The sequence below is a fragment of the Scleropages formosus genome, chromosome 2 (assembly GCF_900964775.1).
Source record: "Scleropages formosus chromosome 2, fSclFor1.1, whole genome shotgun sequence".
Lineage (NCBI taxonomy): Eukaryota > Metazoa > Chordata > Actinopteri > Osteoglossiformes > Osteoglossidae > Scleropages > Scleropages formosus.
The window spans coordinates 38,784,271-38,798,682 of record NC_041807.1 but is presented as its reverse complement, the minus strand read 5'-3'; the positions used below and the strand labels follow the sequence as shown (position 1 = coordinate 38,798,682).

General features: G+C 43.7%; 2 protein-coding genes across 2 annotated transcripts in view; one reads left to right on the top strand and one right to left on the bottom strand.

The window, feature by feature from the left end:
- The window catches only part of LOC114909298 (NACHT, LRR and PYD domains-containing protein 12-like), a 454,333-nt gene extending 444,384 nt beyond the window's left edge, over positions 1-9,949 (bottom strand). The window contains exons 1-5 of the mRNA XM_029247567.1: positions 8,616-9,949; positions 6,528-6,698; positions 5,709-5,879; positions 4,351-4,524; positions 3,567-3,740 (exon numbers count right to left, since the gene is read on the bottom strand). Coding sequence (XP_029103400.1) covers positions 3,567-3,740; positions 4,351-4,524; positions 5,709-5,879; positions 6,528-6,698; positions 8,616-9,934 — 2,009 coding nt within the window. The 5' untranslated portion in view covers positions 9,935-9,949. The remainder of the gene's footprint in view (positions 1-3,566; positions 3,741-4,350; positions 4,525-5,708; positions 5,880-6,527; positions 6,699-8,615) is intronic.
- LOC108922356 (tumor necrosis factor receptor superfamily member 5-like) overlaps positions 1-14,412 on the top strand; it is a 533,457-nt gene that overhangs the window by 272,825 nt on the left and 246,220 nt on the right. The window lies entirely within an intron of this gene.

Sequence of the window (14,412 nt, the reverse complement as noted above, 5' to 3'; positions counted from 1 at the left end):
GTAACGCGGGTCGTTACAATATATAATGTAATGTCCCACGTTACCAAGAGTTTGAATGGGAAACGGGTCTACTGTAAAAAGTGGGATTCTGGGTAAACTGTAAATAAAGTGTTCCACCACTGGGGAGAATTCTGGGGAGTGTGAAGGGGTGGCTGTGGAAAAAAAAAAAAAAGGCTGGGGGTACTAAGCAAGCTGGTAAAGTTGGCTTGAGGCGCAGGTCCTCGAGGAAACGGGGCCCTCGGACTGAGAGCATTATTTCCCTGTGTGGTGATGTTCAAATAAATGTTCAAAATGACCGCTGCTTGCACATCCTTCTTTGCCCCTTCCAAAACCAGAGTGCCGCGTGGCACATTGGTGTTAGGGTAGGATGGGGCAGGATGATGAGAGGCTGGATTCGGGAGCTGTAGAACACCAAAGATGGAGAAGACGAAAATCGGCGCCATCGGGAAAAGCCAGTGGGACAACGGAACAGGGTCCGGAGGAAGAAGAGACTGTGGCAGTTGAGGTGGAGGAACTTTGAAAGAGCACGGGTGTCCAGGGAGACCCCAGGGAAGCGTATGCCATGGCAAAAACGGAGGAGAAGAGCTGTGAGGTGCTACTGTAGAGGGACGAGTAGGTTGAGTGGGGTCTCCCAGTGCTCAGGGAAAACGTGGCTGAAGGAGGTGGCGAACCGCTGCCGAGCAGTGATGCTGGGGAAAGTTGCCAAGTGGAGAGCAACACTTTCCTGAGGAGGTCAGATGACGTGCTGGATGGTGTAGAACAGTGTACCTCCATGAACAGGCAAGGCATCGTGCCCGAGGTGAGTGAACCCTCAAACTCAATTTTGCTCACATGTGAAGATATCGCCCCTTTTAGAGAAAGCACCCAGCCTCCTGCAGCCCCAACGACCTTTCTAAAAAAATGGGTGACGTGGCAGCGCAAATGCCGCAAAAGCAGGAGGGCTGCGCAACAAGAGGCAGCCGGATTCACGAGCATCGCGATGGATTCGGCGTGCAGCATGGCAGTGGAGGTGTGAGCGTCAAGCAGGGCGGTCTGCCTGGGTCCTCCGCCGAGGGGTGGCCAAGCGACGAGAGGTGCGGCAAGACAGCCAGGAAAGCAAGAGGGGTGTTCACAACCGACAGCGGAGTTAAGGCAGCGCGAAGTGACTGTGGAGAGTAGACCCTGTGTTCCTGCAAAAGCCAGCTAGCTGTGGGGAGCACAAAGTGGTCGGCACAAACCACAGGGGTGCCACTAAGCCTGGTACATGCCACGTCCATGTGAAAGAACTGTGCTGGGACGGAGGCAGACAAGAGATGAGGGTGGCCACCTCGGCCCCCAGCACGCTGCCAGGGCAGGTTATTTCGACTGTCCCTGCCTCAACAACCAGTGCTGAGCATCCAGGACCTGCACTCCCAACCGGGGGCATGTGAGAGACAGCACCGGACAGACAGGTGAAGAGTCGAGCGATCGGCACTCAGAGTGGGAGTGAGGATCCATGGACGTAGTCAGGAGACAAGGCGAATGGTCAGAAACTGGGGAACGAGGAACAGAAGCTAGGGATGAAGAAGAGCGGGACATAGGCGCAAACGGGGCGGCTGTTTCAGTGACATTCTGCAAGTGCAAAGGGGGTGAGGAGGGTCTTTTAAAGGTGAGAGCTCTGATCGCCATCCGGTGCTTGATCGGTGTCAGGTGCTGTCGATTGTGGTGCGGGTGTGGACATGACAGTAGGGAGGGCAACTTCAGGGAGCTGTCATTCACCCCCCTGACAGCATGAGGTCACCTTGTACAGCTTGATGGTTATGCGTAAAAATGACCTCTGGCAGCTATTTGGAGCACCACAACTGGACCAACCTGTTGTTGAAAGTTCTCCAATGTTTATTGAAGGTGGTGCACAGGGACTGTAAATCATTCTTCTTGATGGACTGGAGTTTATTCGATGTCCATTTACATTTACATTTATTCATTTGGAAGATGCTTTTCTCCAAAGCAACTTACATGTCATAGAAAATACAATGTGTTCACTACATTAGCAGAAAGAGAGACTTAGATGCAGATGTGTGATTCTTAAGTAAAGCCAGTTTGTTTCTTTCCACCATATGAGCCAAAGTTTATTACATAAGAAGCTGCGTAAAACTCGATCCAAATATCCATGATTCCTAATCACAATCCTATTGACACGGTCACAGTCCTAATGTGATTCCTAATCAAATTAGATTCCTAATCACACTAGTAAAACCATTTACTAGTTCTTCACCTGAGATACATCTTTAGACTGTGTAAAAAAACTGGAGCACCCAAAGGAAACCCACCTGAACAAGAAACAACACTGACTTAGCTGAACCCACATCTGAACCTCCAGATCTGGGAGCTCTGAAACACCAGCACTACTCCCTGTGTTACTATGCTGCTCTGTACTCACACCAGAAACAATAAGTTTGCTGTCAAACAATTTTATTCCACTTATTTTTTGATTGAAACACATTTACTAATAGCAGTAAGCAAAATAAGAAGTAACATGTCCAAATGTGCAGCAAAGTGAGTGTGTGGTGGTCGCTTTTCAGTACAAACACACTTACATTTGAGAAGCCCTGGTTTGATCCTGCACTCTCCACCATGGTCCACACTGTAGGAGAAGCAAAAGGACACACAGTGACTGAGAAGCACACACAGCCTGTCTGTGAAATGTATGTGGAAACTTAGAGTTCTGTGACATGTATGGGGGTTAGCAGTAATTTCGATATACTTATTTTGCTGATGCTTTGGAGAAAAGCAATTTAAAATTATTTATCCATTGAAACAGCTGGGTCATTTTACTGGAACAGTTCAGTGTTGATAGGACAGCTGGAGATGTACATCAAACCAGCAAAATTTGGATTTATCTTTCCTAACCACTATGCTACCAGCTATCCCAAATAGTAATCAATCAGATGGACAGACAGACACGCACAGAGTACTTACTCCAGTGTCTCCAGTTTACAGGTGGGATCCTGCTGTAGATCAGAGAGCAGCTTCATTCCTGAGTCCCCTGGATGATTGTAGCTCAGATCCAGCTCTCTCAGGTGTGAACAGGGGTTCGAACACAGAGCTGAAGCCAGAGAAGTACAGCCTCCCTCTGTGACACAACAGCCAGACAGTCTGTAGAGAGACAGGGACAATTAAAGCATTTTTTTCTCCCTAAAACTGGTTACAGATCATTCTGACAAATATCATTTCATCACACACACACACACACACACACACACACACACACACACACACACACACACACACACACACACACACATTTTCAGAACCGCTCGTCCCATACGGGGTCGCGGGGAACTAGAGCCTACCCGGCAACACAGGGCGTAGGGCCAGAGAGGGAGGGGACACACCCAGGACAGGACGCCAGTCCGTCGCAAGGCACCCCAAGCGGGACACGAACCCCAGACCCACCGGAGAGCAGGACAGTGGTCCAACCCACTGCGCCACCACACCCCCCCACGTCTGACAAATATCATATAGTATTAAATGCTAACATTATAAAATTGTTACACTCATGCAACACTGTTTCCAGTTTACGGCGTCTGTTCCCCAGTAGTACTGACCTCAGTGTGTCCAGTTTACACTGTTGGTTCCCCAGTCCAACAGAGAGCAGTTCCACTCCTGAATCCTGCAGGTCATTGTCACTCAAGTCCAGCTCTCTCAGGTGTGAGGAGTTTGATGTAAGAACTGAGGCCAGAGCTTCACAGCATTTCTCTGTCAGTCCACACAGGTTCAGCCTTAAACAGAGAGAATTACACCAGTAGAACCATTTAATATTGTGAGAAATAACTGGCTCTCGGGTCTCTTCTCTACCTTGACCTCTCTGACCTCTCTGTCCTCCCTGTTCTTCTGGTTTGTGTCAGACCTGTCAAGAATGTGAGTGCATGTTGGAGTTCTTGTTTTAACTTCTCTCTCTTTAAGTTAAAAGGGCCAACGGATGTGACTGGAGTATCATATATTCTCTCTCTATGCATAACCAATCACAGTGTTCTGTTGTTTAACATTACCTTTTGTGGTTTTGTCCCTAGACCCCGACTCACTTTTTAAACCAATGAAAACTTATTTCTTTGTTCTGCAAAATAGTACATAATCTATGTGAACACGCAATAAACCTGAGGATTTGGAACGAAACACGTTGTTTGTTCTTGTGTCCTAATCCTCCCAGTGATCACTGGTCTCTGGTGTCCGGGCGGCTCTGAGGTGGCAGAAGGCTGAGCTAGAAATTAAGATAATTTCTAATCTAACAAATATATCAGTGGGTTTTGACATGTAGATCTTTTAGATATTTGCAGCTTCAGGAAAATGGACCTTCATGCATGTAGAAGTGACTGCTTCTTCTTCACCCACCTCAGTGTCTCCAGTTTACAGGTGGGATCATGCAGTAGATCAGAGAGCAGCTTCACTCCTGAGTCCCCTGAGTGATTGTAGCTCAGATCCAGCTCTCTCAGGTATGAGGGGTTTGAACGCAGAGCTGAAGCCAGAGAAATGCAGCCTCTCTCGGTGAGTCTACAGCCTGACAGTCTGTAGAGAGAAAGACAAACTGTAACATTCACCAATCTCATTAACCTACAGCCTCACAGAGGAACCTGAATGAAACTAGAAATAAGATTATACAATTTTTACATCATAACAGTAAATGTGTAGTGCTGACAGGGTCTAAACTCTTCCCGTGTAGAACAGGGAGAGAGAAGTCTCTTCGGTTTGTATATGAGGGACACAAAATGTATTACATTTATTTAGCAGATGCATTTATCCAAAGCGACTTTCAGTGAACTCTGTGTAGTGTTACTATCAGCCCATACACCTTATTCACCATGGTAACTTACACTGCTAGATACACTATTTACAAGGGGTCGCTCATCCATACATCACTGCAACACACTCTCTCTGTCACTCACACACTATGGGTGAACCTGAACAGCATGTTTTTGGACTGTGGGAGGAAACCAGAGCAAACAGACACAGGGAGAACATGCAAACTCCACACATACTGAGCAGGGATCAAACCCACATCCTCTTGCACACCCCAGGCACTGTGAGACAGCAGCGTTACTCTCTATGCCAGCGTGCCACACATATTGTAGCACTTTAGCACTGCTTTATTGTGTGGGCGACGTCATGTTAGTTGTTTTTTTATTATGCACCAGAAAGAGGGAAAACAAAAGAAGCACCTTCCACCACAACGGGCAAATCCTATAACATGGGGACAGTAAGAAGGAATAGTCAGAGTGGATAAATAGAGCCTTACTCTCTGTCAAGCTAACAACCCTTCAGCCTGCTTCCAAAGAGTAAATTATCAGTCACCCCAGAGTCATATAGTCCTCCTTCACGGTGGCACATCTATTTCCATTATTCAGCAATCCTCAACTATTTACACTGCACTACCTGCCCCTGTACCTGCTTCTGTGAAGGAACCTCAAGTAGTGTGAAATGTTGCAAATTACGAAGGAAAGACACAGTGGTTGACTCTGGGTTACTTTACTGACTGCCAACTGATATAAATGACATATATAGCATCTACCCATTTTCAATAAGCATTTGTCCTGATCAGAGTCACAGTAGTAGTCCGTTCCAGAATTACTGGGTAAAAGGGTCAGGTGGCATACACCCTGGAGGTGATGCAAGTCCATCTCAGAAGACACAGATAATTTATCCATATTTTTATGCAGCTTTACAGCATTTGAATGTGAAGTGTCAGTACTGACCTCAGCGTGTCCAGTTTACAGCGTTGGTTCCCGAATCCAGCAGAGAGCAGTTCCACTCCTGAGTCCCGCAGGTCATTGTTGCTCAGATCTAACACTCTCAGGTTTGACTCTGAGCTCAGAGTTGAGGCCAACGCTTTACAGCATCTTTCAGTAAGAGAACAGCTGATCAACCTGGGAAGGAAAATATTATGAATGAGTCATCAGTCATCAATGATAGTCAAGTTTACAGTGTGTAGAAATCCACAATTTGGGGTCACTTTAAGATCAACTGATCGTCTGTCTATCCCATATTATCATAGGAAAACATCAGGGTAATACACTTTGCTTATGGGCATTCAAGACAACCTCTGTTGGATGATTAGATCAAACTTACAGTTGAATGGGTCTGCCTGTTAATGTGATCACAGTGATTACTTATGATTATTTGCATCTAAATGAAACTGTGTGAGAATGTTGGCATATCCCAGTTCCTGTTACTAGATGGTGGTCAAACCATTTGGTGAAAAGGAAGTTTGGGGTAGCTAGCAGTGCAGGGTTGATTCCTATGAAGGCTTCCCTGCCTTTGATGCTTTGTTTGAAGGTATCACTTCTAAAGCTTTGTGCAAGGTCACACCTTTAAAGACTTCCCACTGAATGCCTATAAAACCACAATGTATGTCTCCCTTAGTTAGACTTGATGACTACAGCGTGAAATGGCACTTTCTGATGTTATAGACTGATGCTCTCATCTGCAATAAAGAATCCTGCTGAAGATATTTCCAAGTCTCCTGGTCTTCTCTGCAAATTCCCAACAAGTGTCTGTTCCCCAGTAGTACTGACCTCAGTGTTTCCAGTTTACAGTATTTGTTCCCCAGTCCAATAGAGAGCAGTTCCACTCCTGAGTCCCTCAGGTCGTTGTCACTCAGGTCTAACACTCTCAGGTTCGAGTCTGGATTCAGAATTGAGGCCAAAGCTTCACAGCAACTTTCAGTGAGTGAACAGCTGATCAGCCTGGAAAGGAAATAAAAAAGACCTTCAATCAGATCGAGATCTTTAATGGCATGTTATACACATGTCCAATAAGAGAAACAGGTCCTCAGATTGAACAAGTCTTGGTGATGGAGCAGTGATGAGGATGTTGAATGAAACAAATGTATTGATATAACAACTGACCATGAACACTGAAACAAAGTCCCTGGTAAGTTTTTCACAATCATGATACATAGAAGCACATGTGTGTATTTGACAGGTGAAATATGAAGTGCACCTGTCTGACTGCTCATTAAAAGTCCCACAGCAGGATATATGTAACCAGACATCTGACTGTACTGTACTGATCTCTACCTAGATGGACACATATCACCTGAAACTGAACTTGGAATGGTAATGCATTCCAAGAAAATGCTTTGTAACATGAACTTTCAGAACTCAAAATTTGTCAAAATTATTATTTCAGTGGGGGGGTGCGGTGGCGCAGAGGGTTGGACCAGGTCCTGCTCTCCAGTGGGTCTTGGGTTCGAGTCCCACTTGGGGTGCCTTGCGACGGACTGGCGTCCCGTCCTGTGTGTGTCCCCTCCCCCTCCAGCCTTATGCCCTGTGTTGCCGAGTTAGGCTCCGGTTCCCCGCGACCCCGTATGGGACGAGCGGTTCTGGAAATGTGTGTATGTAAGAACTTGGTACAAATCAAGGACATACAATCACGTACTTTCAATAATATAACAATCCCTGTCAGCAGGGTTACAAAATAAAGTCTTGAGAGACAGAAATAGGAATTCTAGCTTTACTTCACTCCTGTGTGATTAAATAGTAGCGATTCCGGAAAATACACATAGCCATCTAAAAGTCTCTCGAGTGAGAAAAATGCAGGAGTCAGAAATCACCCAATAATTCCCGAAAACAGTTGCCCACTTATTTACAAATACAAAAGCAGTGGTGCATTATGGGAGAGCTATTGCTCCCCTGGCTACTGCTACAACAACAAAAACAACACCAACAAGAAAAAATAAAGTCGTAGAGTATAATAGAGTAACTGATGTAAAAACACAACATTAAAGACAAAAAGTATATATGAAAACATTTACTCCTTTAACTTATGCTTTTCTCCAAAGCAACTTATAGTGTTAAACCACCTACAGTTATTTACCTGTTAACACAACTGGGTAATTAGGCTTTAGAGATAGTAAGTTATTCTACCAAACTACAACTCAAACTGAGATTTCAACCTGTGACCTTTGGAACCCAAGGCAACAGCTCTACCCACTACAGTACCAGCTGTCCCTGAAACACAAATAAACTTTCATTTGTTGAACAAGCTGCCATGGTATTTCGCAGAAATGGGCGACAGAACTCATTCTGTTAGGAGTTTGCTTTTTCTCCCCTTGTTCACAGGAGATGCCTCCTAAAAATACATTTTTCAGGTGAACTGGTGACTCTAAATTGCCCATCAAGTGAGTGCGTGGAGCGTGTGTTTCCACTTTCTTCACACTTTTTTTGTCATTTTTTTCCACCCAGCCACGATACAGTAAAGAGTCAGAACAATATCAGTACAAACAGAACAGTAAGTAGAGATGCTGACCAAACGTGCCCACACTGTAACTATTCAGCTGACCACCAAGCACGTTGTTAGGTGTGTGTGTGTGTGTGTGTGTGTGTGTGTGTGTGTGTGTGTGTGTGTGTGCATGCCTCATCCATGAGTATAAACGAATCTTTGCAGGATGAAATAGGTTATTTTTGATACTGATGGTCACTGATGTCTGTGTTCCCATCTGTACCTGTTCATGTCAGAAATGTGTTGCCCAGTCAGACACTATGAGCCTCATGTGTTCAGACTGTGCTGATTGAAGTAGAAAATGCTGAGGGATCATTTTACTTTAATACATTATATGGTTGACAGATTATATGGTTAAACAGATATATTAGAGAACTTACAGAGCAGTTCGGGAGACCTGGATCACTGGCAGCATCCTCTGAAGACCTTCATCACGTAAGGTGCAGTTTCTCAGATCCAAAACATCCAATTCCTCTGCTGACATCATCAACACAAAGGCCAGAGCTGACCATTCTGTGGGTACAATGTTCTTTTCTGAAAGATGTCCTGTTTTCAGGTACTCCTGGACTTGTTTCACCAGAGAACTTTCATTCAGTTCATTCAGACATTGGAAGAGATAAATGGCCTTCTCTGCAGATAGATTCTCACTGATCTTCTGATTAATGTAATTTACTACATCTCTCTTAGTAAACTGCCATCTTCCCTGTGGCTTCAGCCCTTTTAAAAGCTTTTGACTGTATCCCATTGAAAGGCCAAGGAGGAAGCGGAGGTAGAGGTCCAAGTGTCCATTCTTGCTCTCTAAAGCTTGATCCACTGTTTTCTTCAGCAGGTTGGGGTCAGTATTTGACAGAAAATTATTTAAAGCAGCAAGATACTCCTGTACACTGAGATGTACGAAGTAGTAAACTTTCCCCTCATACAACCCGATCTCCTGTCTAAACACTTCTGTACACACTCCAGAATACACTGAAGCTTCAGTGACATCAATGCCAAGCTCTCTCAGATCTTCCTCATAAAATATGAGATTTCCTTTATCAAGGTTGTTGAAAGCCAACTTCCCCAGTTTCAGAACAAATTCTTTATCTAATTCTAAAGATTTCAGAGGCTCTGTTTCTTGTTTTTTCAGATACTTCTCATTCTTTAAACTGGTCTGAAAGATCAGGAAGTGTGTGTACATCTCAGTGAGAGTCTTGGGAATACCTCCACTGTGTTCCTCAACAAAGAGCCTCTCAAGAACAGTGGCTGAAATCCAACAGAAGACTGGAATGTGACACATGATGTAGAGGCTCCTTGATGACTTCACATGTGCAATGATCCTCTTAGCCAGATTCTCATCACTGAATCTCTTCATGAAGTACTCCTCCTTCTGAGGATCACTGAACCCTCGTATCTCTGTTACACGATGAACACACTCAGGAGGGATCTGACTGCTGGCTGCTGGTCGGGAGGTTATCCAGATGAGAGCAGATGGAAGCAGTTTTCCCTTAATGAGGTTGGTCAACAACACATCCAGTGAAGTTGTCTTTGTCACATCAGAACAGATCTCATTGTTCATAAAATCTAGAGGAAGGCGACACTCATCCAGACCATCAAAGACAAACAAGACTGTGGAATTAAAAAGCTGAATGAGTCCAAACTCTTTGAGTTCTGGAAAAAAGTAATGAACCAGTTGTGTCAAACTGAATTCTTTAAGCTTCATGAAATTCAGGTCTCGAAAAGGAAGATTAAATATGAAATTAATCTCTTGATTTTCTTTTCCCTCTGCCCAGTCAAGAATAAATTTGTGCACAGTCACCGTTTTCCCAATACCTGCAATCCCCTGTGTCAGCACACTTCTTACGTGTGTTACTTTTCCAGGTAAGGGTGTAAACATTTCACTGTATTTGATTTTAGTTTCTGGTGTAGCTGGTTTCTTGAGTGCTCTCTCAATGTGTATCACTTCATGTTCATCACTGATCCCACCAGAACCACTTTCAGTTATGTAGAGCTCTGTGTAAATGTCATTCAGAAGGGTTGGGTTTCCTTGCTTAGCTTGTCCTTCAAAAAGGAACTCAACCTTCTTCTTCAGATGGGATTTCAGTTTCTGCTGAGCTGTTATCAGGAGTTCATCTGAAATGAAAATAAGAGGACAATGTTTATAATGTTTTTGATATTATTGCATATAAATATTTTGTCCGGCGCAGTGGGTTGGACCAGAGTCCTGCTCTCCGGTGGGTCTGGGGTTCGAGTCCCGCTTGGGGTGCCCTGCGACGGGCTGGCGTCCCGTCCTGGGTGTGTCCCCCTCCCCCTCCGGCCTTACGCCCTGTGTTACCGGGTTGGCTCCGGTTCCCCGTGACCCCGTATGGGACAAGCGGTTCTGAAAATGTGTGTGTGTGTGTGTATTTTGTCTTTCAAGCAGGTAAGTAGAATATGTTCCTCATGTTTTTATTTCCCATAGTATCTCTTTGGCATCAGATAATAATGGTTCACTGTTTCTCTTGTAGGGGAGGGGAGGGGAGGGGAGGGGGGGCACAGTGGGTTGGACTGGGTCCTGCTCTCTGGTGGGTCTGGGGTTCAAGTATCGCTTGGGCTGCCTTGCAACAGACTGGTGTCCCGTCCTGGGTGTGTCCCCTCCCTCTCCACCCCTTTGCCCTGTGTTGCCGGGTTGGGCTCTGGCTACCTGCGACCCCGTATGGGACAAGCAGCTTCAGATAATGTGTGTGGTTTGGCTCTCTTTCTTCTTTTGACCAAGATATATTTCAGAATATAGGCTTCAGATTCCTTCACATTCTGAGATGAGCTTTATTGATGTTTAGTATTTCTGAGATGTTAAATAAATTAAATAAAACAAAAAAAAATTTTCTATGACCTGAATCTGAGTGCCTTTAAGAGAATTTCTGACCCACCTTCAGTACATGGCATTGACCAGTCACTCTTCATAAATTCGCAGCTGGGTGCAGGTGACATCAATCTCTTCTGCTGGATACTGTGTGCAGAAAGACCCTTCAATCATTCGTATCCCCCCAGCTTCAGTTGAAATTCAAAGTTAACCTGCTAACTGCTGATATAATAAATATAACATTGAAACAAACATCATACTAAATACACTCAAGAGGCTTGAGGGATTGCAGGGGATAAATTGGGGAATTAACTTATTTCTCTTTGTTATGTTCAATCTTCCACGTCTTGTTATTTTTTTCAGCACACACATCTCGTGTCTGAAGGGGCTTTAGTAAAAAGAACTTTTACCTTTGACTCACAGAATTCTGTCCATCATTAAACATGATAAGTTTATCCTTAGACATGTTTCTCTTCATGGATTCACAGTTGAGTAAAGGTGACACTGATCTCTTCTGCAGGATACTGTGTGCAGAAAGACCCTTCAATCACTCATATCCCCCCAGTTTCAGTTGAAATCCACAGCTAACCTGTTTACTGCTGATTTAATAGTATTGGAACAAACATCATATGAAATACACTCAAGAAGCCTGAGAGATTGCATTGGATAAAGAGAGGAATTAAATAATCTCTCCCTGTTATTTTAACCTTCCACATCTTGCAATTTTCCAACACACACATCTTGCGTTCTAACGGAGTACAGCACTTTAATTCTGCTGTGCCCGCAAAGCCTCGAAAATTGTGGGCGACCCCACACACCCCTCCCACAGCCACTTCAGCCTCCTGCTGTCTGGGAAGAGATACAGGAGCATAATATACGTTGTCCTCTGTGTCACACAGTGGTCCAGGAGAAATGCTATTTCCCTCCTATGTATGTTCTAAACATATTGTGGGAATGACAATAAAGTTGACTGTGACTTTAACTAAAGAGCATTAGTTAAACAGAAGTTTTACCTTTGACCCTCAGAAATCTGTCCATCTTTAAAACTGATTGGGTTCTCCATTGACCAGTCACTCTTCATGGACATGCAGCTGGGAACAGGTGACAGTGGTCTCTCCTGCTGGACGCTGTGGACAGAAAGGCAAAAAGACCCTTCAGTGGCTCTCATCCGCAGCACATAGTGAGAGATCTTCTTAACTTCATCCTCTCAGCAGACCAGACAAACCTTCACATTAAATGTCCTACTGAATCTTTGTCTTGTATCTCTAATAGATGAAGTAAATAACACATGGAAACAAAGATTTACACAGGTACCCCTCAAGAGCACCTTGAATTCGTAGCAATGGGGCACTAAAAGACTGTTAATTACAATCCTCCGTTTGTGAACAGTTGAGTCCAAAAGTCTGTTTCTACCTTGATTCATAACTCTAAATTTACTTTCAATCCTAAATTAAATCCTATTTTCAATAAAAGCTTAACAATACAGATGTCCCTCAATGTTTTTACCTTTTAAAACTCTTTTTTGAGGCAGGGATCCCCTCCTTACAGCCCCCAGAGGGACTCATTTCTGAAGCTCTGCGCTTCATTTCAGGACTTTGGACAGGAGCTGATGAGGTGAGTCCAGGGTCTTTGTAGTAGAATAAAGAAATCAACAAAATGTGTTAGAAAACTCTGGTTGTCACTATGATACATCACCGTAACTAAACACCCATAAAATTAACAATTCAATGACACACAGCCACAACCAAAGACCATGTCAACACTGCAAGGAATGTGTTATAGCATTTATATATTTTTTCTAACTTAATCTTTCTTTTATATTTGTAGTTATTCTTACCTTGAATAGCAATTTGCTCTTACTGCTTTTGCTGTAGTTATTTGCTACCTTCTTACCACATAAATCAACATGGAATGTGATCTTCTTTCACTTTTGGTTTGTACTCCACCTACTTTTTATCAGTACACAGCAAATGCTTGCCTGATAAATATATTTGACTATCTAGTAAAAACATGTTTTGGGAAAAAAATTCTGCTGGAAGTTGTAATTCTTGTGGGCTAAAAAAAGTTAGTTGTAGTAGTTTAGCTGTGATTCTTTTCATTATATCTATGCCATAATTCTTTTGGAATGATGACTGATGTGATGAATTTCATTTAAAAAAATAAGTTTCAATTACTGAAAATTGAAAATAAAAAGAAACAATATTTTTTTACTTATTTATTTTAGGGATGGTGTAAATATCATGTTCGAAAAGACTGAACTCTGCAGTCAGATAAATTAAAATGGAAATTTTAAGAGCAGAAAAAAGAACCAGTTACCTATAATATAACAGTATTTTAAAACAACACTCAAATAGGTCTCTCTGGTTTGACAATGCAAATCTCTCAGAAACCCAAGAATCTCTTTCTCTAAACTTTCCCTCAAAACTTCTCCAGGACCCCCCACTCTTCTCTCCCAAATCCATTCTCTGTGTAAAGTCCAGCTGCCACACTCCTCCATCTCATAAAGTGCCACAGGCCTATGTACTCCATGACTTTCAGCTTCCTCCATCCAGTGTGGCAGCATCAGGTGAAGAGGGCAGCAGCTTGGGCAGCAGCTTGGGCAGAAGCTCCTCCCCTACCAGCTTGGGTCGAGAATCCTCTTAAGTAGTCTGGGAACCATTAGAGTCTGGAGCATAAATGGGAAAAATTTAAGGCAACATGGCACTATTGAGAGCTGAGGCTTCCGACACAGTTCTCCTGGTACAACACGGGATGCTGAGACTGCCTCCAGAACTCTACTTTTCAGTGATAAGATCCCCCTCAAGGACCAAGACTGGTGGCAGCCTCCTTGTGAGCAGAATTTGGCTCTGGGGTGTCTTCATGTAGTGTGGCAGCTGATTCCCTGTGGTCCAGAGACTATTCCAGAAGGACAGGGTGTGAGTCAGAGCAAACAATAAACAAAATACAGGTCCGACGTTGGGAATTCACACAAATTGAGTCACGCTAAGGATAACAAAAGCCATTTATTAAACTGAAACAGATCTTTGGAGTGTGGGAGGAAACCAGATCACCTGGTGGTAATCGGCCCAAACACAGGGAGAACATCTGAAGTCCACACATCCAATATAACAGAATAGAATAGGAAAGGAAAGAAGACTGCATTAATCATTCACGTTACTGCATTATGATATCAGGTTCTGGTCTTGAACTCAAGCAGTCAACTCCAGAATTCTTGGCACCCATCATGAAAATGAGCAAAAATTAGTATATAAATGAACAACACATGCAATGGTGATATTCTTGGTTTCAACATACGAGGAAGCCATACACTTTTGACATTTACTAATACATTAATTTATCTGACACTTTTCTCGAAAACA